The sequence below is a fragment of the Thunnus maccoyii genome, chromosome 18 (assembly GCF_910596095.1).
Source record: "Thunnus maccoyii chromosome 18, fThuMac1.1, whole genome shotgun sequence".
Lineage (NCBI taxonomy): Eukaryota > Metazoa > Chordata > Actinopteri > Scombriformes > Scombridae > Thunnus > Thunnus maccoyii.
The window spans coordinates 23466128-23489173 of record NC_056550.1 but is presented as its reverse complement, the minus strand read 5'-3'; the positions used below and the strand labels follow the sequence as shown (position 1 = coordinate 23489173).

Here is a 23046-nt window from a genome sequence, read left to right as displayed (position 1 = left end):
CTTTCCCTGAGTCTGCATAACTGTCAGCGCTCCTTCTCTCTGCCATTTTTTTCTCTTATTCAGTCTAAGCCTTTCTGCCGCTGCGGTCGAGTAATTCTGTGTTTTCCGTATCATTACACAGCGCAACATAAGTTGCTGGTGGCAGCGTCGTTTAAGTAATTTAGTTTACCTGCTGCTTCTTCCCCCCCTCACCCCTCCTCTTTTGTCTCTCCGTCATCGCCAGTACGCTCTGGAGAAGCTGAAGGTGATGTGCGAGGACGCTCTGTGCACGAGTCTGTCTGCGGAGAACGCCGCAGAGATCCTCATCCTCGCCGACCTGCACAGCGCCGACCAGCTCAAAACGCAGGCCGTGGACTTCATCAACTAGTGAGTTACACGGCCGCGACTGACATCATCCGTCTTGAGAACTACTACCACACTTAAGCAAACATATTTTTTCTTCTTCTCTGTTTTACACTCACACACACACACACACACATACACACGTACACTTTGCTTTTTGTCAAAGGAAGTCATTAATTTTCAGTGGGAGCAATTTTTGTCTCCTGAGGAAATTGAATTTAATCCCCAGATCAGACCATTTTGCTGCCGTATCATATTGGGCCATTTAGCAATAAACCTCAGCTGCTGATGTTAATCACATTGCAGGCAGCCTGTTTAAGTAAGATGGGGCCTTTTAGCATCAATGACTGCTATTTATGTAGCATGGAAAGGTGATTTATCCGGTATTTGAATGCCCAGTTGAAACAAAAAAGCTTTCTTTCAGTCACTCCCTAAATTGCTCAACACCTTCCCGCTGTTTTCTGAATCCTCCGTCTCTCGGCACATTCTCCATCCTTTTGTTCCCTCCTCTGTTCTCTCTTTACAGCGTCGCTCCATCCCCTCGGCCTTGTTCCCACATGCGATCCCTCCTCCGTTCACTCCCCTCTCCCCTTCCCCCCCCCCCCTCCCCCTTTTTCTCTCCTCCCTTCTCCTGTTCTGTGCTTAAGAGCTCATGTGTGCCTAAAGGTGTTCAGTAATGCAGATTTCAGCCCCTAATCCCAGTCATTAATTGTGGTTATGGGCGTTATGACAGTTTAATTAGTTTTGCGACAGCGTTGTTGTGGTGGTTGGGAAAATTGGCCACGGGGGACTCCTGGCCAGCGTCAACCCTCCTCCCGCGGACACAATCGACAGCAACAAGAGCAACAAAACAAAAATCAATTTAGAGGACGAATATAGAAAACAGAAGACACCGAGGAACCAATAACCCCCCCCTCCTTCCCCCCCCAGTAGCACCTCAACCTTTTTCCAGACCAGTCTTCTACAAGCAGTTTACAGACGTTTAGTTGAGACAATAGGAGTCCTCTTTATCCTTCCTCTTTCTCATTTATTCATCCTCTCCAGGGATGTAGCAGAGAGTAAAGCCAGCCAAACTCTCTTTATCCACTTTGTTTATAGAAATAGAGTGTACACACTTTTTTTTTTTTTTTAGCCTAACATGACTCTTTAGGCCCCAGTAAATTCCTAAAATAAATCACAGTAAGTAGTGTAAAAGTGACGCCGGTAATATGAAGCTAGGGGTCTGTTAAGGCAGGAAAAAAAAAAAAAAATAGTGCTTTTCTGAAAGTAGTTTTGTTGTTGATAATAGTGGCGGTTTGCCTTGTGATTACTGCTGACTGGAGGTCATAGTTTGGCCTCTTTTTAATTTACCTTCACATCACCGCTCCTCTCCCCTCCCTCTGTCCCCTCCTGTCTCTCTCTGCGGACTTTCATTACTCTCCCTCACCTCCCTGGTTTTTTTTTGTTGTTGTTGTTTGTTTTTTTTTGTCACCACTGCTGCTGTCTCTCTCTCCTCTCCCTCGGTTCATCCTTCCTCTCCTTCCTCTCCTGCCGCGGCTGCTCTCTTCGTGCCCTTTCGCTGACCTGTTGCCTCAGCCTCAGCGCACCGGCCATTACTGTAAGCAGGGGTTCACTTCCTCCGCAGAGAATAGGGTCAAAGGTCAGCCGGTGGTCTGGAGCTGCTGTGTGGACAAGCATTTGACCACACACACACACACACACTTTGCCAAGTTCGTGTGTGCCAAGGGAAGACACACACACACACACACATATGCTGTTGTTTATGTACACATATTAAAACATGAAAAATGTCATTAAAGGCCAACACAGCGGTGTGCGTGATAGTGCAGCTGAGCACCCTGAGGGCGTCAGGAGGGTGAAGACTGACACACACACACACACACACACACACACACACGGTCTGCTGGTGTGAGCTCACATCTGTGGGAGATGATGATGACCACAAGTCACTCAACTCATCAAGCAATTACTCGGAATTACGAGATTTATCCAACTTTTATTTTGGCTTACTGGCTTTCAGCGCCGAAGCTTGTGAGTCACACTCCCACACACAATCCAAGAGCTTCAAAATATGTTGAAAAAAAAACAACAACTAAACATTCTGTTTAAGACTGTAGGGATTTCCCTTTTTGTAATTTTAAATGAAAAACAAAAAAAATGAATGATAAATTAGGAAACAGTAATTTATGAGTCTAGTTTCTTCACATTAACCAGGCCTGTGCTTACTGCTCATTCAGGATTCAGTTTATTTAAGTAGAGAAATAACACAATGTAAACATACTACAATGAGTACTACAAATTTAACCAACCAAAAGTACAAAAGTATTATCTTTATATATTGAGCATACAGTATTCTACTGTTGTAGCTGCTTGACATGAAGCATTTTTTACAACTTTTCATGTTATTGGATAGTTTAATCTTATTATGCGTCATGTTTTATAAGATAATTTTGAATGAATAATCTTAATGACCAAATTAATCAGTTACTATAGCTTTAACTGTTAAAGTGAAGTTCAGTTATACCTATTTCTGCTACAATTATATTTATATATAATTTCCTATTATATTTATTTTTCTGACTTTTCTCAAAATTGTGTGCAATGCTGGAGAGTTTTCTGGACTCAAACGATTAAAATGAAAAAAATGTGTGAAGGGAACTACGGCGGCAACTAACAGTGATTTTTGATTATTGGTTTGGTCTATAAAATGTCTGAAAATGGTGAAAGATGTCAATCACTGCTTCCCAAAGTCCAAGACGACGTCCTCAAATGTCTTGTTTTATGCAGACCAACAGTCCACAACCCAGAGATGCTCAGTTTAATATCACAGAGGACTAAAGAAAACCAGAAAATATCACATTCAAGAAGCTTTTTTCTTTAAAAATGACTTGAAAATATTTATCAATAATAAAAATAGTTGGTGATTGAGTTTCTGTCCATCAACTAATTGATTAATCGACCAATCTTTGCAGCTCTAAAGGGAACATCAGGTTATGTACAAAGTCTTCACATCTCATGTGATGGGATAAGAGGTTGTTTGGTTTTAAAGGGTCCACAGCCAAAACACATGGAGACCAGTGCTCTAAAGAGTATGATATGATATATGATATAGTATGATATGTGATATGATATGATACAACAGTCATATTTTATCAGACATCATATGCCCACATTTATGATCTTTGAATGTTGATTTTTATTTACAAACTCTGGAGAAACTGGTTTATTAATTTGTTGCGTTTATTTTCATGTGCTCATCTGTTTACTTTCTATTTGACAACCTTTTCCCTCTTTTCTCTCAGTCACGCAGCTGATGTGATGGAGACATCAGGCTGGAAGTCCATGGTGAACTCTCACCCCCATCTGGTCGCAGAGGCCTATCACTCCCTGGCCTCAGCTCAGTGCCCCTTCCTGGGTCCCCCGAGAAAACGCCTCAAACAGTCCTAGTGGTCCGGAGAGACTCTTGTGTCCTAACCTTGCTGTGTCCTCCCGCACACCGGCAACCTCACACTGCTCCTCCCTTCCAGCCCTCCTCTTGCTCCACCCAGAGACGCCCAAGACTGACACCCACAACTTGGCTAGATATTGGTTTGGGGAGATCTAGACCCACAACTCAGCTGGGAATAAAGAGAGATTTACAGGACTGGAGCCACAGAAGAGGTACTACGCATCTCTGCAGGTGGGAATGGGGGGAATTCTATAAGATCTGAACCTGGATATTTATGGATTGCAAGCTCAAAGCCTTGCGTATTTTATATATCCTTCATCTATGATATTGAAAAGCCAGAATCTTATTCTGCTAGTCCGCCACACGGAGAACTGATCTTCTGGCTTGGAAGCGAAAAGTCAGTGCTGAGTCCTTGTAAATATAGTTTTATGGCATATTGTTTTTAAAACAATCTTTTCTTGTACAGTACAATGTCCTATATGTGTTAAAATCCAAACCGTCCTTATAAATAAAAAAAAAAATGAGTGAAGAGGATCAACCAACTGGAACGTGATTAGAAAGACTTTTGCTCCCGTTGTTGATGGTTTAAACAGTGTTTGTACAAAGTGTTTGTTGGTTTTTTTTGTAGAGCACAAGCAATTCTCTTGAAGAGCAGAAGAATATATATTTTGGTTTTAATAAAAAGAAGATAAAACTGAGTGTGTTTTAATGTTCACATGGTTTAAAAAGGTTTTTTTTTTTTTTAAATGCAGTATATTAAAAAAGAACTTTTTATTCACCTGTTAAAGGATCTGGCTGTCTGTGCTGTAGCGCTCCGTTGTTGTCCAAAAACTATTAAAAACACGTCAATAACTCACGCCGTTGCACTGTGGAGTTTTGGGTCTGGTATTTGTTTAAAAAAACTGCTCCAAAGACTAATAACAGCAATCACTTTTTCAGTCTCCGGAGAGTAGTTCTGTGTAAGGCAGACGCCACTGAGCATGTGCGGCTACATTGATAGAGCTTTGCTAGCTTGTAGCGCTACATATCACAACCTCTTGACTTTGTACTAATGTTCTTTACAATGTACCATGTATATTACACAGGACTGCTCTCCGGAGACTGAAAATGTGTCTTTTGAGCCGTTTCTAAGCGAACTATTGACATGTTTTTATATTTTTTGGCAACAAGGGAGGTATACGGCATAGAGGAATAAGATATATCAAGCTTTGGATGCACGCACAATACTTCTACAGTAAGTAGGATCATTCATTGTTGGTTTGGTTCTGCACATTCGCTTCTTTTGACAGAAAAATATACAAAATCCCCAGCCACATCCTCTAACCACAGTACATCCCTTTGACCTCTCAACTTATAAAATACACTCGGCATATCAGTGTCTTTTTTTGTCCTTATTAGCCTCATTATTTCTCATTACGCAGTTCGGCCACATCTACCGGTTACTGGCTCATTAATGCTCAGCCTCTTTCAGCTTGCCGCCACATCAGTGCATGTGAGTAACATATTTCAGTTTCAGGCTTAATCCTGTCATGATCAAAGTTCAATCCCCCGTGTTGGTGCTACTCACATCGTCTGATCACAAGGGTTCATATATCCAGCTGTGTAGTGTGTAGACTCAGCTCTCACTCATGGTCACAGGCCCGTTTGACTCAGCGTGTCCGTGGCCTTGCTTAGAGAAACACAGAGGTTGTAATCGCTTCACAGGGAGTCGGACCTTTCTCTTGGACAGTATTTTAACAGGGATTTCTGTGTGTTGACCAAAGTCGAGGCCCAGCGTGCTTTAAGGAAGCTCATCTCTGAGCCCTGCAAATCGCTCCTCATCAAACAGTCAGTCCTGGCCACTGATCTTGGGGGATATTCTGGCGTTGTCCCGGTGCTCATCAAACGGAGGGAAGGCTATTATTTGTGATACAGACACTATACTGAGGCTTCATGCCAGAGCACATATCTATAGGACTGAGCAGTATTTCAATGTCATTATTTAGCTTTACGTCAGCCCGACCCTACACATTAACAACATTCTCTGTAGGCTGTCATCATTGAAGACATTTTGACATGTCGCAGCAGGAAGAGCACAAGTGTAAAAAATGTAATGTGTTTGTTTTGTAGATGACATGATTTTACTAATGTTTATGATTTAAAAACAGCATTACAATAAGTGTGATGGCTGTATTCCATTTAACTTCAGTTTCAGGGTCCTTGTATTGTTCATGCTCATTGTCATGACTTAATGTGACACTTTATTAGAACTGAGCCTTTGTTAATGTTATTAGTAACATCCACAGGTGTTACTAATAACATTGCATGTCATCAGAAAGACTTAAGACAAGTGGTGCTAATAAGAAAAGGTGGGCAATATATAGATATATTATTGATTGTTGTGACATGAGAATAGATGTCATCTGGGGTTGTACGTCATCATAATACTGTGATAAAGCTTAAATTTAGTATTTTCCTGATCTTTAAATGGACACAAATTAACGTGCATATTAGATCGCTGTAGCTTAGTTGACTCACGGTCAATGAATGTCTCTAACTGGTCATCATCCACATTAACAGCAGAGTGACTCATTGTCAAGAACTGAACAACGGCTTGGACTCAAAATGCAGACTAACACAGTATGCAAGTTCAAAAAAAAAAACCAGTCCTTTAATTGCAGCAGGGTCGGTACACAGGTGATCAGGTCAGGAACTATAAGGCTTACTAGGGGAAAAAGGCTGGAACGCTGACACTAAGGAACAAGACGACCCGGCACAGAAGGAAGGGAACACTGAGACTATATACACCGGGGGAGGGAAGACAACGAGACACAGGTGCAACACATTAGGGCAGGGCAGGTAATCACACAGGAGGGAGACACACGAGGGCAGGAAGTGAAGGACCTGGGACGAGACAAGAGGTGAGTATCAAAATAAAACAGGAAGTACAAGACAAGGAACACTGGGAGAACAAAAAGATAACTCAGCATGACACTTCAAAATCTTTTCTCTTCCTGTAAAAATTTTTTTCAAATGCTTGACGACTCATCTTGAACTCAGAGGCGTAAACAAAACTGTATCCAATCAAACATGATTTTGGGTAACGAGCTAACCGCACCCGTCTTAGCAGAGCGGTTTCATAGGAGGAGGTGTGTTTGGATGTCTGTTGGCAAAAACTTTGTTTTCATTTCCAAAACAATGCAGTTGAGCTTTAATTTATTCACTTCTTCCTCGTCTTCTTCCTCTTGATCTAACAACACAGGTGAGAAAAGTGTGTGTGGAGACCAACAGTCAAATGTTAAGGATTTGATTTGAATCCCTCCTGTAATTGAACACCCTCCACATATGTCACAGTACAGAAGCTAAAGACTGTGACATTAATAATTACTTGTTTACTCAGCATTTTAATATCTAATATTAACAATATATTAAAGACTGGTCATTTTCTGATATCGATATACCCTCAAAAGTTTTAGAATACCCTCATTTTTCTAGTTTTTATGGAAACGTAAGCTGTTCAAGTCCAGTGAATAACCTTAAACTTTACAAAGGTAAACTACCAGAGGTTAAAAAAAAGAAAAAGATTATGTTACCAAAGACTGATAATACTGTATATATAAAATGTCAGAGTTATAAAAGTAATAGGTTAACAACTTGTCTGTGTAAAAGCACGGATGAGGAGGCGTGATGGTTTTGGGCCATTTAGCTGAAAAATGTAAGCAAAATAATATCATATATTACAAATGAATGTTCATCCCATTAAACCATGTTTCACTGTTATGCATTAAATTAGACCAAATTCTTCACACATATAAAACAATAACTTCAGTTCCTTAATGTATTTTTAATTACAGTTAGCTTGGAGTCATTAATTTAGACAAAAAGTTTATGTTAAACAATGAGATTATATTATCGCAACAGGATTGTGCTGTAAGTTCATATAGGGCATGTTGAATAATTCAATTCAATTCAGTTTTATCTATATATAGCGACAAATCACAACAAAAGTCATCTCAGGGCACTTTTCACATAGAGCAGGTCTAGACCCCCTTCCCCTTTAACGGGAAGAAACCTCAAGCAGAACCGGGCTCTAGGTGGGCGGCCATCTGCTTGGACCGGTTGGGTTGAGAGAGAAGAGGGGAGGAGGGGGAGGGGGGGCAGAGAAGCAGAACAACAACAGCAACAACAACAATAGATACAGGCCATATCAATATCAAGATACTCAGTCAAAATGTCTGTAACTATTTTTTATTCAAATAATTGCCGAAAATAATTGTTTTACCGCCCAAAAAACGCCTAGTGTCACCTGAACTCCACACCTGCCAGTGTGTTCACATCCCACTGAGTCACACACTGTAACACTGAAAGACTGAAGCCGAAGCCAGAGAAGGAAGAACAGGTTTTGATAGCTTACACTTTATATTGCCCGACAACCCTCAGATCAGCTTTGCAGCCAATATTTCTGAGTTTGACAATTTTCTTGTAAAGGTCAAGGTGTGTGTGTGTGTGTGTGTTCGCTGGACTAAAAGCGTGTGGCAGGCATATGGCGCTCTACGAGTGGGCATGCGTGTCAGCACACTGTGCTTTTTTGGGAATGTCCCTGAGATAAGAAGAGGCTTTGTTAACTGGAGTCGTGTGACCTTCCTCATATGAGCTGGAATACGAGGCATCAGGGTGTGATTTTTTTTCTATCTTTGATAGTCAGCTTGTGTAGCAGCTTGCAGCCAACCTTCTGTGTCTTTGTAAAGATGTGCGTGTGTGTTTGTGTTTGTGTGTGTCTCCATTGGCCTTAGATGAGACAGTCAGGGGGAGATAGATGGAGCGATGCATGTGGAGAGGCGTACTCAGTTGTTATGCATGCTGTATGAGTCTGTCACTCCCTCCCTCCTCCTCGCTCTTCCTTGCATGCCTCTGCCTCGCCTCCCCATCATTCACTCCTCCTTTTATGGGAGAAAGGAGAGCGAGGCGTGGCAGGTCAATGCTGTGAAAGCTTGTCACAAGCTCTGCGTCTGTGTCAGCCCCGCCATCACTAAAGAGGAGGAAGAGCAAGGCCTGAGATTGATGCCTGCTGGTGTACGCTGCCCGGCAGGAGGAGGAGGAGGAGGGAGGAGGAAGAGGGAGGACAGGAGTGGGGACAGTGGGAAGTGGAGAGTGTTCAGTGGGGGTCAGTGGGGTATTGAAGTCAGGGGTTTGAAATGTAATCTTGACTATTTTTTTGATATTTTATTTACTTTTGTGATTTTAATTTTTAAAAATTTAAAAATTTAATTTGATTCTTTTCGTGCAGGGTGAACTTGCACAGCAGCCGCCCATGTTTACTGTGCACATGATAATAAACTTCTTGAATATTGAATTTTCCCCCACTTGACATCAACTCAAGCATCTCCATTAATATTATAACGGCAGTATCTCCACTTGAACATTTGACTTCCTTTTTTATGTCGTCAGGAAGCTCACGAGATGAAGACTAACCCAAAGACAACCTCACCAACACTGTGACCTTAATGTCAGATATTTTGTTAGATTATTTTAGTTAGATCTCTTGGTATATTTTAGCAGTTTACTACCAAAGTCTATGAATTTAAAGCATGTCTTTCTGATGAGGCATACTTAAAAATTAAAGATGTATAAGTTGTAATGAACTTTATGAATGGTTAATAATTTATTATTGCTCAGATCAGTAATAAGACATCATTGAGGGCAACCTTTCGCATGCACAAACACCATTTTAAAGACTCCAAGGACGCCTGCTTACCTGGTGACTTGACATCTCCCACAGTTGAATAACGATGTTGAGATTAGCCAAGATTGTTTTGGGTCTTGTATATTGTCAAGTTCAATGATTCAAGTTTTTTTTTACTTGTTATGGGCTTAAGTAGTGATGTCAAGGCGATGTGTTTAACTGCAGCTACAGGTTTAAACAAGTTTTTTACATATTGGATTTTTAATGTCGTCTTTTGTAACATTTGCTAATGTTTGTAATAGACAGTATATATTTGAAAACTTTATTAAAGAATGATTTTTAGAGGACAGAAAGTTACACGTGGTCCCTGCTTCTTTTCTAGTTAGAGGGGACGTTGTAGACAGAAATTATAAGAACTGGAAACACTGGAAAGATTCTTATTTACAGTCTTAAGTTGATGCCCGTGCAGTCCAAACATTTCCAGCTGTTGCTACTTCAAATGAAAAGCTTCTCACTGGTGAACCGCTGTGTGGCTTTTATTATGAAGCATGTACAGGAAATGCAAAACTGACACTGCACTATTTGTCAGTAAATATTGGTCTACACAGTGAAATGTTTTGTGTTGTTTGGTCAGCAGATCAGTTTGATATATTGCAGAGGAGGATTAGTGAAAGAGGAAACAGCCACAGTGAGCTGGTAGACGAAGAGCAGCAGGCAACAGGCTGTTTCAGTGCAGATGTGCGAACCAGTGCACATCTAATATGTCATTAAGGTAAACAACTTATTTTGTTCTGCTGTCCTGTCTGAGGGAAAACCATTTGCACTGCATCACAGATATAATTGCAGCAGTTCGCTATTCATCGTGGGTATTTCTGCCATATGGAAGAAGGCCATTAGATTTCTGTAAACATGGTGCGCACAATCCCTGCGCTCAATTAAAATAAGGAAATATGTTTGTTCCTGTTCAACAGTTAACAATAAAAAAAATTGTCATTTAAAGAGTTTGTTCTGGACTCATTTATTGAAATTTAAAAGTGTGGTTTGAAAGTTTACAGCATTACATGAATAACCATAATCTAATTTACTGCAAAATGTCTGGTGCTATAATCCAATACACAGTAACATGCAATTACTGTACTTTATTTTACAGTTGTGTACAGCTACTGTAACTCTAGATACAGTATCATTATATTACTGAGTGATTTTAAAATTTCCTTACTGTGACTTTAAGTACAGTACCATTAAATTACTGTATTTCATTTTACAGTCACAATATTGCTACTGTAAATATAAACACAATAAACTTATTGTAATTTATTTTACAGTAAGTTTACTGTGTTTATATTCACAGTAATTAACTGGCAGCAAGTGACAAGTAACTTACTGTAAATAAATTACAGTAAGTTACTTGTCCCTTGCTGCCAGTTAATTACTGTAAAAATCACATTAAGTTTCATCATCAAAGGTGTTTTGTGTTCCCACTCTTCATTATGGCAGCTGTTTCATTGCAAATCAAGCACAATGGTCTCATATGTCCCTCTGGCAAAGTGAACACATGTTTCTCAGTCCAGTCATCCCTAAATACATCCCCTGGTTTTGAAAAAGCCAATTCACTTCATCAACTGGAGCTCCTGTATACTACAACAACCTCGCTAACTGTGGCTACTAGCAGGTGACGTGGTAGCCAATCAAAAGCGGTGGTTAAATTTTGTTGTCAGTCTGGTTTAAATTGTTAAACAGTCCGGATCCAGACCACAGTCTGCCTATCGAGTATGTATGACCTCGAGGGCTCATTTTCATCTGTTGTCCCTGAGATTAAATGTGATGCATAAATGAGATGTTAATTTGCTTTGTTTTTTTTTTAGCTAGCTCTTAAATTGATCAGGAAGACCCCTCTTATTGATAGTTTAGAGGCTTTATTAATGACTTATTCACTTAAACGTTAATAAAGCCAACAGTTACTGCTTATTAACCCTTTATAAACTGTGATTCATTAAAAGAGTGGTACCCAATCATCATGTGGAGCAACTAAAACAGGACTGCCTAAAGCAGCATTAACGACAGCATATTATAACCTTTCTGAGGAGATATTTGACTATTTATCCCTCATGATACCTCAAGTAATCCACTCAAAAGGTATCCTGTGACAGGCGAGGGGAGCTCAGGCCTTGGGGTAGAGAAATGTAAGGATGAAGTGACAGGGGTAATGGATGGATAGAGGGATAAAGAGTGATCGGGTGTCATACAGGTGGGATAGGGCCAGACAGATAGTGAATGAAGGAGCAATGGAGGATGGATGGCCGGAGCACTTCAGACATTGACAGCGTTGAGAGATTTGTCTTCTTTGTACCCCATTTGTCTTGTTTCTCCTTCTTCACTGTGTCCGAGCGAGTTAAATCTCATAAAACTATTTACTCTGAAGATGCTGCAGTGGCAGCAGCGGCGGCGGAGGTTTAGCCGTGATGCTGTGTACCTGCTCGGGAATGTTTGGAGATACCATTTTAGGAGAATCCTCCACTCTGATGGGGGTTGTTTTGGTGATTAGGTGTCATACACAAACAAACAAACTGCAATCCACGATGAACTTTTTGCTAATAGCGTCGGATATAGAAATTAGAGGAGGAAAAAGACCCAGACATGGGAGTTGAGTCTCTCTCTCTCACACACACACACACGCAATTACGCATATATATATGAGCTGCTAATTGCTTTGTGTGCACCAATCCGTCCTGTGAATGTGCCGGTGCAATATTGCGGTGCTGTGGGTGTTTGCCCGGCTCATAACCGCAGACCAATGTGGCGGAGACAAGCTCATATATTAAGATAACCCCGAAACGGAATGGAATTGTATTTCCCCGGCGGTTCAAACGACTTCTGTGGTTGTAAACTGATAGTGGATGAGATTTGGCTTTAATGAAGCAAGACTTATTGTGCACAGTGCAACAGAGGGAGGTGCACGGGTGTATGCGTTTCATTATTTGAGTGTGTGCTTGAATGTGAATGTTTGTGAGTGTGTCTTTTTTTTTTTCTCCCCCCCCCCCCCTCAACAAGGAGCGCTTTTATCTATAGGCGCATATTTGCTTGTGAGCTCGCAGCGGATGTTATTGTATCACTATTTTTCTTGCTCTGAGGTTGGAGTGTGTGTCTGAGGGCTGTGATTTATTTTGCCTGAAATAATCAAGTGAAAGGTTTTTATTTTGTACCCGTCCCTGGTGTAATCTTTCTCAAGGTTGTGTGTCTGCGTGTATATGCACAGGCTGTAAGAGTGTCATCTTCATCCGTTTATTAGAATGTTCCCTACTGGCCTGACTGTAATGAGACCTGTGGAGCTAAGCAGTGATGGAGTTGAACTCATCAGTACAACACTCATCGCAATAGGGAGAACGAGAGAGAGAGAGAGAGAGAGAGAGAGAGAGAGAGAGAGAGAGAGGAAGTAGCAGGAAAGGGTAGAAAATAAAGTGGGATGGTGTAAAAAGGCCACAAGAAACATGGCTCCCCTGAGTAACAATAAGTCAATAAGTAACATGATAATTATCCCAATTTTTGTCAAAACCTGATTATTGTTTGTTCATTTATGACTAATGATCATTACAGACCAACACCTTGCATTTTACAGTAAGAGCTGAGATAGCTAAAAATCCTGCAGATTATTAGGGTCACATGATTTTCTTAGGAAATACCCTCTTCTATTACAAAACCATCTCTTGTACTTCAGCAACGGCTAAGATTCCATCTAAAATTAGTACGGCGAACATTTTACTACACACCTCCCTTTGGAGTATTAATCCTGTTCAAATGGACTGAAGATATTACGGACGATGAGCTCAATTAAAAATAAATGGAGAAAAAAAAAAAACACTGCCTATTCTGCTCCGCTCAGGGTCACAGGGGGCTTGAGCCTATTGCAGCATAAAACGCTGTGCGAGAGGATGTGAGAAATTTACAGTGAGAAGTCAAACGAACAATAAATGAAAAAGCTAAAGTAATGACTAACATTAAAAAAAAAAAGGGTGTTGGCGTCGCTGATCACTGAAACCATCTAAAGAAAGCAACAAAGAAAGAATTCACAGCTCGCTCGCTCCTCACACTCACAGCTGGTAAGAGGTTTAACTACAATCTGTTTAAAACTACAGTATTGTGCAAATGTTTTAGGCACTGTAGATGTTTAGATTCTTATCCGTAATGCAATACCATCGAGGAGGCGTCTGATCGGTCCCAAATTTATTCTGCAGCATGACAACGATCCCAAACATACAGCCAGAGTCATAAAGATCTATTTTCAGTGACAAGAAGAACAAGGAGTCCTGCGACAGATGGGAAACAAGCTGTGAACACAACACTGACATATTATCACCTTATAAAGTTGTTATATGGCAGACACTATTATGGCTTATTTGCACATCCAGCAGACATGGCATAACATTAGCATTCAGTCGAGTTTCTGATGAACGTATGTCGCATATTCACTGTCCTTTTAGCTCTGGTTTGGTCTCCACCAGCTAGTCGCTAACTTTGTCTGTTGTTTGGTGCTGCGCAGGTAGCTTTTTCCCCCGAAAACAACTGCCTGCAGTAAAATCAAAACAATTAAATGAAAGAATTGAAGAGTCAGGTGATAATTCTCTGTGAGCTTGTCACCATTTCGAATATTGATTACATTGTCTTTGGACTGTGGAAGATCCACAGATTGATTAGGTTTAAATATTAAGAAAAAAAGCTTTCAGTATAATGCAATCCAATACAACATGTATGACCTAAAAAATAACCATAGAGTTGAACTCCTCTTTGACACAGTGTCAACAAAATCTTTACATTAGTGTTAGGATGAACTGAGGGACTGTATCAGATTAGATTGGACTGTAATGGTGTACCTAATAAACTGGAAAAGCAATGTAAAACAAATATATAGCCAGCCTACATAGACTTTGTTCACATAAAAATGTTTGCAGTGGCAGAAGTTGAAATTGCTTTTGCTACAACAAAAGAAAATAACAGTGTTCAAGAGTATAAACCTTTAAATGAGATACTCGGTGAGGCAGGGTGAGGTCTGGACTAGCAGAGAGAGAGAAAGAGGAGAGATTCAGTGAAGGACAGGAAAAGGGGAAACAGGGTTGTCGTATGAGCACTGTGGTCCATTTGTTACCTGTGCATGGGTAAATGAAAGCCCTCTCTTAGCCTCGTTAAGCATGATGCACTGCCTCAGCCATCGGCACGGCGCTGATTAAAATTCGCCCTCCCGAGTTTCGAAGAGCAGCTAGCTGAGGCTGCACTACTGAACTCCCAAAGCAAATGGGCCGAAAGGTCACAGCTCGGCGACCCCCACAGCCATGCCTTATTTATTTAGCCTTTTGCCTCGCCTGCCACTGGGATGGAGGGAGGGGAGGAGATCTTCATCCATGCTCGTATACTGGAGTGTGTACTACACTCTTACAGTATGTCCTGTCATCCTGCTGCTCCTAAATGATCAATACTCCGCTGGATGTCTGTTGGAGTTACAGAAATGTTAAAATGTCAAATTGAAATTATTCTGGGATACAGTGGAGAGTTCTGGGCCGCTTTCACAGCTGGTCTGATCAGAGAGGTTTTCCAGACTTGAGGCTTTTTTACCTGAGAGTTCATTTGGTGAGTGTGAAACTCCAGAGAACGACTCTTGGGTCCACGATAAAACGGAGGTTTAGGTTTGCTTTGAGTGAGCTCTGGTGTAATCCCAAGGAGTCCCCACCAGACGTTAGAGCCCACCACTCTGTAAGTGTGTAGCTGAGCTACCTGATGGGTCTGTATGACCAGTGATGGGCAAGTTACTCGAAAACTGTAATCAATTACTGATTATAAATGACCGGTTGAAGAAGTAATTGAATTACATTACTTTTGTTACTCAGCCCTGCTCCATCAAAGGTGTCTTTAAACAACTCCAGAGCCTCAACACATGCTTTGCATTTGTCCTTTTCTATTTCTACACATGTGTAGAAAGCCTACTGCATGTTGATTTACCATCAACAGCTACTGTATCTAAACATTGTCTGCATGTAGCGCTCCAGAAGTGTTGTCTCTACAATGAATTTCTCCCCTTTTGGCAGAGGCCAACCTCCAGCCCCCGCTCCAAGTTAACACGTATCCAACCAGTCTAGCCACTGGATACGATACGATATGATACAATACGATACATCTTTGTTGTGAGCTTATGCTGAAATTTAATTTGCGTACTTAAGCAGTTCAGTTTAAGACACACAGATTAAACATAGTTACACATATGACACTTTTCACAGTCATACATAAAACATCAAATAATCAGAGACACTATAGTAAACTGATACTAACTCTCCATCTCCATCCAAATTGTCAAAGTAGCAGACCGTTAATCTAATGTAAGTTTAATTGTAATTCCTTGCAATGCTTGTTACTGAAAAAGTAATCATATTACTGTAACATGTTACAGCCCAACACTGTATATGACACATTAACATCGTCTGTCATCATGTAAAGTACAATATGAATCCTGTCAGGTGGTCTGAAAATGAAGGTGTCGACTTGAGATTTGGAGTGAAGAAAATATCAAAACACAACTGGCAAAAACTTAACGGAAAGTGACGTGCTGGCACTGATAGCTTGACTGATTCTCGTGTATCAAAACGAACCTGACTGCACCTGTCAAACCACTAAAGAAAACTAACCTAGGTCAAGACTCAAGAATCTGGACCAAGCGTTAAGACGTCCTTGGTGTCCTGAAGTCTGACTGTTCGTCCAGATGATGCTACATTCTGCCAAGAACAGAATTCACAAGGAAGCAAAGCTTGCAACTTCTTGGATGAATTGATATTGGCTCCCAAAAAACCCACATCATCAGTCACCTTCTGCAGACCTGATAAACTCAGCTTGCCCTGTGTAAAGAGCGTCTGGTACCAGAAGGAAGTACAGCTGAGAGAGACTGCAGACTTGTATAATCTCTCCCCTGTTTCATCTCTCCGTCTCCTCTGCTTGTTTGTTGCTTCAAACTCTTTGATAGGTACAAACACCAACTGTATAATTACTCTGAACGTTTTGGGAGACTCTTAGGAAAAGCGTGAAATGAAGAGGAGTTTTCAGTCATTTGATGCTCAGGATATACTGATAGATGTGTGTTGGGTTTCGTAGGGAAGGGGGCAATGAACTCCACAAGGCAGCGTTTCTTTGTAAAATTCTACTTGTCTAGTCAGCCTGCAACATGCTGCAGGATAATGCTGCTACATCCGCCCACAAGACGCGGTTAGATATGGTCACTGACAGGAAAACTTATCCGACTGGAAGGAACAAAAATGTTTTTGTGAGTACATTTTTTTTTTTAAATCATTTAAATTTCTACTTTAATTAGTGATTCTCTTCATTTTCCTGAGTGCTTTCTGACAACCAGAGAAAACAACCAGAGATGATTGTTAAATTCTATTTTCATGCTAAGTGTTTTTAGTTAGCCATAACAATATAGTATATAAATAAAAGTCACTTTTCTGTGTGTTTTCATTCATATTTAACTGAACCTACTACACACTGTGGAAGTCGTGTAGAAACATTGCAAATTGTGGTCATGTTAACTACAATGTGAGGTATGAATAACCAAACTCAGCTCACACCCTAAAACAGTATGACTTGAATAAATTTATAAATTACTTGGAGCTTCAGAATTCCCCTTTTTAAAATAACTTAAGCATCTGAGGTTTTAACTATAAACTACAAGTCAGTAACATCAGTGTTAGCTTGTTGTCCTTTGCTATTATTAGCAGCTAAATTATTGTTTTTGTCGAAACAAATGTACAGCATCCTACAAAACAGTCAAGTCAAGAGCTACATGACAACAGCAGCAACATGTTTATGAGTTTTCTTTACTTAACATTAAATAATCAACAGTGCCAGCTAGCTAACTAGCTAACATTAGCTCTGCTATAATTAGGAGCTAAACTATCGTTGTCGAAAACAAATTTACAGCATCCTACAAAACAGTCAATTCAAGAGCTAAATAGTGTCAGTAGAAACAGCAGCTACATGTTTATGAGTTTTCTTTACTTAACATTAAATAATCAACGATGCGGCTAGCTAACTAGCTAACATTAGCCCTGAGTTTAGAGCCTTTTCACTGTGCAGTTTCAAATGTACTGCTTTATGTTTTTCAAAAGCCCTTCCAGGGACATTCATTGCAAACTAGCTTAGGCTATAAATGCTGTGGTATGTGGCATAAATTCATGCTTTATACTCGTCCTTCAATCAATCAATCAATCAATTTTTATTTATATAGCGCCAAATCACAACAAAAGTCATCTCAGGGCACCTTTCACATAGAGCAGGTCAAGACTGTACTCTTTAATTTACAGAGACCCAACAATTACCCCATTAGCAAGCACTATGCAAATATAAATAACATTTTCTTGTTCAATATTGCTGTCAAATGCAAAATAGCGTTAATAAGTGTCATTCAGTTATAGCTCCAGCTAGCTACTAACAGGGGGTCTGTTTGATCACAAACACAGATGCCAAAGCAGATAATTACTGGTAACAACTTTAGTGTGAACATTAACACATGCTTTGTGAAACTGTGGCCCCTCAAAAACAAGTGTCTACATGACTCCACAAGGAGTTTTTGTTTTTCCATTCTAAAGGAAATTAAACTTGATACCTTCATGTAAATCTCATCCTCTGGCAGCATATTATTGGAAATCATTTGTGGTCTATAGTTGACCAGATATCTGCGTAAATTAGAAAAAATACACAATTAAGCAACGGAATTAGTGTACAAATGGAACGTAGTGCATGTTTGGTTGGATTTTCTCTTCAGATTAGATTGATCAACCAATCATCTTTCATTTTAATTTAATCTTTCATCATATTTCATTTGATTAACAGAAAATTAAACTGCACCTATTGTGATAATCAATTAATCGTTTAAGTTTTTGATAAAAAAAAGTTTAGTCTAGTTCCAACTTCTCAATTGTGTTTCTCAACTTTCTATTTTTAATATTCTAAAGAGCATTTTTCAGCGCTTTGTGCCATTTTATTGATCAAACAATTAATAGATTCACTGAGAGCATCATCTGCAGATTAATCAATAATGAAAGTAACTGTTAGTTGTGGCTTTACTTCAGATTGAAATGTTAAATATCTCATATAAACGGTCTATGGTCTGTTTCAAAGTGTCACAGACCAGTCCGGTTGGGAAACACGACCCTGCTCCCTGACGTCATGCTGCATGCGTCATATTTTTTGAGGTCCTTAACTTTCAAACAGTTAAGTCTTTCTGCCATTTGGAGTTGCGCCTTTTCACTCAACGCAGTGTTTGATCCCCTGAGGAGATGTCTGACATTGCTTGCCTCTGATATTCTCAATCCAATCCCCCCCCCCCTCCTTTGCTTTCTGTTCTTTAACACCTTCCTTTGCACCGCACTCATCCCTCCGACTCTCTTCTTCTCTCACTCCTCCTTCAAGCCAATCTCTCCTTCTGCGTCCTTTCCCCCCATCCGTAGTCTGCTACCTTTTTTTCTGCAAGAGCAGTCATCCCTCCCTCCAGCCTCCCTCATCTTCATTCACTCCTCTTTCTCTTTCTTTTCTCTGTCTTTTTTTTTTTTTTTTTTCCCTCCTTCGGTTCGTGGTGCAGGTCCAGCGAGGTGTAATTGGGTTGTGCTCTGTTAGAGAGCTGCTGGGAGAAGAGCTTTAATCTTTAGTCTCGCTATAAATGTAAAGCGAAGGCTGGAGGCTTCTGGCCACAGCGGAGACTTTACCCCTTACTGCACACACACACACACACACACACACACACACACACACGTTTGCATATTGAATTCCTTTATGAAGACACAATACAACAATACATATAAGGGATTATTCACTTACTGTACTACATCGCTCATGCATGAATTTTACCGAACACAAAGACTGACACACATAAACTTCACACTGGTCACATTTCCTTCTAAAGCAAAGCTCTCACACTTCCCATTCAGTGTCAGTGCTTTCAAAATACAAGTGTATATGCTGATTCTGCCCACAGCAAGTAAAGCGCATTAGTGCTCTCCAGGTGGTGTGTTGACTAGATAATGAGCGTTGAGGTAATTGATTGGGGGTTGTAATTAGTGGTTAGCTGTCACTGATTAATCACAGTCCGCTACTTCCAGCGTTATCATCTCTAGGTCTCACATTGTTTTGAGCATGTGTGTCTGCTTCACCAGGCAGCAATTGCGCCTTTATTCTGATTGTCTCGGTGCTTAGTTCTGACCTGATGTGGCCTACCAAAACACACATGCACACACTTTTCCCCTCTCCCCTTTTCCCCCTTCTATATCTATCCTCCTTTCACGAATACATCACATTATACATCGTGTCCTCTCCTTCCTTATTGCCGTTTCAGCTGTTTGGTTTATCTCATTTCCTTACTGACACTATGCGATCCCTTCAGTCGGTCCTATTAGAGCTATATAAATAAACGAGAGTCTGCAATCGGCGCTCAGGCCTTGAGGCTGTCCTATTGTCATTTGTGATTAGTGCTGGTTTGTCAAATTAGCCCACTTTAATCTCACAATTAAATGATTTAATAAGTTTTGTAGTAGTATCAGATGAAACTTTTGTAAGTGACTCATTTGTATGCTGAAGCTTGTGAAATCATTTCTGTTAATAGGATAATCCCGGTGCTAATCAGCAAGTTTTTTGCTCAGATGAGGTACTGCTGAGCTTCCTGCTACATCTCCAGATTACTGACAGATAGCCGCACTGCACGCTAATATTACACAGAGCTTCAACGGAGAGAGAGAGAGGGGAAACTGATTCATCTGTGAATGTGTGTGCAAGTGTGTGTGTGTGTATCCACTTACCGATACAGTAGCCCGGGCCTGTGTATGGTTTGTCTGCTGATTGATAGTCAGGTTGAGTGCAGACTTCAGGTTGGTAGTGTCATGGAAACAGGAAAAACCCTACAGTAGCTTGACCTTCTGAGGTTTAGGGATGTAGGTGTGTCTGTGTGAATGCGTGTGTGTGTTTTATGTAGTGTATCTGCTGTTCTGTTGTTTTTTTTGTCTACCTGCCCAGGGACAACAGATGTAAATTAGCTGCTAGCTAACTCCGGTGCAATTACTTTTAATTGTGCACCGTCCCTGCAAAAATAAACAATAAATGAAATGAGTGTGTGTCTTTGTACTTCTGTCTTTGTGAGATCCGGTTTGACATTTTTGGAAAGTTAATACATTTTGGCAAGGCCTCGCTTGTTCAAAAAGGTGTTTTAGGGTTATTGAACTGGCAGTTAAAGTATCTTTAGCTTTCCTGATGTGACAGAATATGTGAGTTTCTGCCAAACGACATCCACATACACACCTCTGACCCATGATGGAGCTCTGCTAGTAACTATGACCCCTAAAACCAATGACAATAAGTCCAGTTTCACAGTTGATTGGACAAGATGTATGTATACAGCCCAGAATGAAGGCTGAATCATCATTCGACATTTTGTAGAATTTTACTGGTCAAGAGAATAAAAAGATTTTGATACATAAATTCTCAAAAATGATGGATATTTTATATATTTTAACAGATAACACATTTTTTCATTTTGCTGTCAGTAAAAAAAGTATGAATTTCTTTTTTGTTTAGCACTCTGGGGGGCAGCAGAACAAGCTGTAAAATCAAAACGGACACATTATAACCTCATAAAGTTGATATGGTGAAGAAGTTAGCAAGAAATTTAGCATTCACCGTTCAAATTTAGCTTCCACCTGGCTACCTAATGAATGTAAGTCCAATATTCACTCTCTTTTTAGCTCTTTTTTTAGTCTCCACCAACTCCAGAGGGAAATATCTGACTTCTAAATTCTCTGCTATGTCCTCCAGCTAGTTGCTAATTTTGTATGTCAGACCTTTTTGTGCTCGGTAGCTAGTGTTCAGTGGGTTTTTCTGAGCTTTTTTGCTGAAAATGGCTCCCTGCTGCGGTGAAAACACTGAGTGGTGAGATTTTATGCAGGCCATAAAATCAAAACAATGAGCTGCAAGATGCTATAAAGCTCTGTAGAGCTGAGGGGAACTTCAGGATCAGGTGGTAATTCATACTATACATAGTCATTTGATCCATTGTTTATTTAAAAATTACCTTAATGCAACTTTAAGATTTGGTTTTAGTGTAATGTTTAAACTTAGGGTAAAAGTTGGGGTCAGACGTTGTTATATCAGGGGCGAAGGAACACATTATGTGAATGAGGGTCCTCACAAGTATAGAATACGTGTGTGTGTGTGTGTGTGTGTGTGTGTGTGTGTGTGTGTGTAGCATCTCGAATGTGAGGAGAAAAGGGAGTGGGATAGAAAATCCCTCATTTCACCAGTGTGCAGAGGAATGCCAGCATGATGTATGAGGTCACTCGTCCTTCAAGAAGCTTTGCTCTATCCGCTTTTGTCGGGCGAGCTGTTCCCACGCACACACACACACACACACACACACACACACACACACACACACACACACACCCTCATAAACAAGCCTGTACGTACCTGAAAGGTCACTGTGAGGATGTTGGTTCATCACTTTGGCTATTACCCTTCATTAGTTGTAAAATATCTCTGTACAGCTGACTCTATGAAGTAGTCGCCGCTTATGAGACGTTTCGTTCAGGACCTCATGAATTCTTCAAACGGCCGATTGCTCTCCTCCACTGAAGTCCCTCCACTGATCGCTCAGGTTAGCTGATGGCTCTAAGCTGAAGTCATCAGGCATTCTCCTCACACCTGAGCGAGATGAGTTTGTGTGTCACCGCTCCTCGTCACAAGTGTATAACATTCGCACACATCCCGCCTGGTTAAAAATTCCATCAAAACCCCAAAGCTGATGCTGTTTTGCTTGCTTTTTTTGTTTATGTATGGCTGTATTCCTTCTTTTATTCACGTTCAATCCAAAGTTTTCATTAAAATGCAAAGGATTTTTGCCTCTCTCAGTTATTCTTCTTCAATCTGCCAATTTCCCCCCAACTGCACTTGAGAATTATCTTGACTTGTAAGGCTTTGCAAGTTTGTCTTTCTCTGTTTCTCACCCATTCTCTCTCTCTCGGCTGCACCATGGGTGCGGTTATTTCACAGCGGGGGAAATACAAATATCTTTGCTGCGCTGGGCCAATTACTCACCCTGACTGCTTTCTGTGAACTTTGCGTTTTACATATTAGCATTAACTCAGTCACTCATTTACTTTTGATTGCAGATAACTAACTGCACCAAGAATGCCTGACCTCAAAGCTCATACTTCATTTTTTTCATTTCAGGATCATGATTAAGAGAAAATTAACAATTAAATGATAACAACAATTAACAATTAAATAACAAACAACCAGCTATATCACTCAGGAGTGGCGTGGTGTGGGCGGTTTCTGTTTTCTGGTGATTTAATGAAAATGAATTGGATGCCTGCATCTCTGGACAAGGTACACAGAGGGTAATTTATATAAAGAAACTGATAATAAACTTTATATGAAAAACAATATTCAAAGTGCTCTACAGTAAACAAAACTGCATGCAAAATCATTACGACGGAGGCAGCGAAGTATGACAGTAAAACAATGTATTTCCTCCCTCAGACGCTCCTGCAAGTCCTTCCTCATTTCAATTAAGACT

The 23046-nt window shown here is 40.4% G+C and overlaps 1 protein-coding gene and 1 long non-coding RNA gene across 4 annotated transcripts in view; one reads left to right on the top strand and one right to left on the bottom strand.

Annotated features, from left to right (window-relative positions):
* Positions 1-4299, top strand: part of LOC121884150 (speckle type BTB/POZ protein) — a 92408-nt gene extending 88109 nt beyond the window's left edge. For all 3 annotated transcript variants that reach the window (XM_042392800.1, XM_042392802.1, XM_042392801.1), the window contains exons 10-11: positions 224-366; positions 3645-4299. In XM_042392800.1, coding sequence (XP_042248734.1) covers positions 224-366; positions 3645-3789 — 288 coding nt within the window. In that variant the 3' untranslated portion in view covers positions 3790-4299. The remainder of the gene's footprint in view (positions 1-223; positions 367-3644) is intronic.
* A 9518-nt stretch (positions 4300-13817) lies between these two features.
* LOC121883499 lies at positions 13818-15547 on the bottom strand. The gene is made up of 3 exons (XR_006092227.1): positions 15057-15547; positions 14593-14932; positions 13818-14016 (listed from the first exon to the last, which is right to left on the bottom strand). It is a non-coding gene; the product is annotated as an uncharacterized LOC121883499 (long non-coding RNA).
* Positions 15548-23046: the final 7499 nt, after the last annotated feature.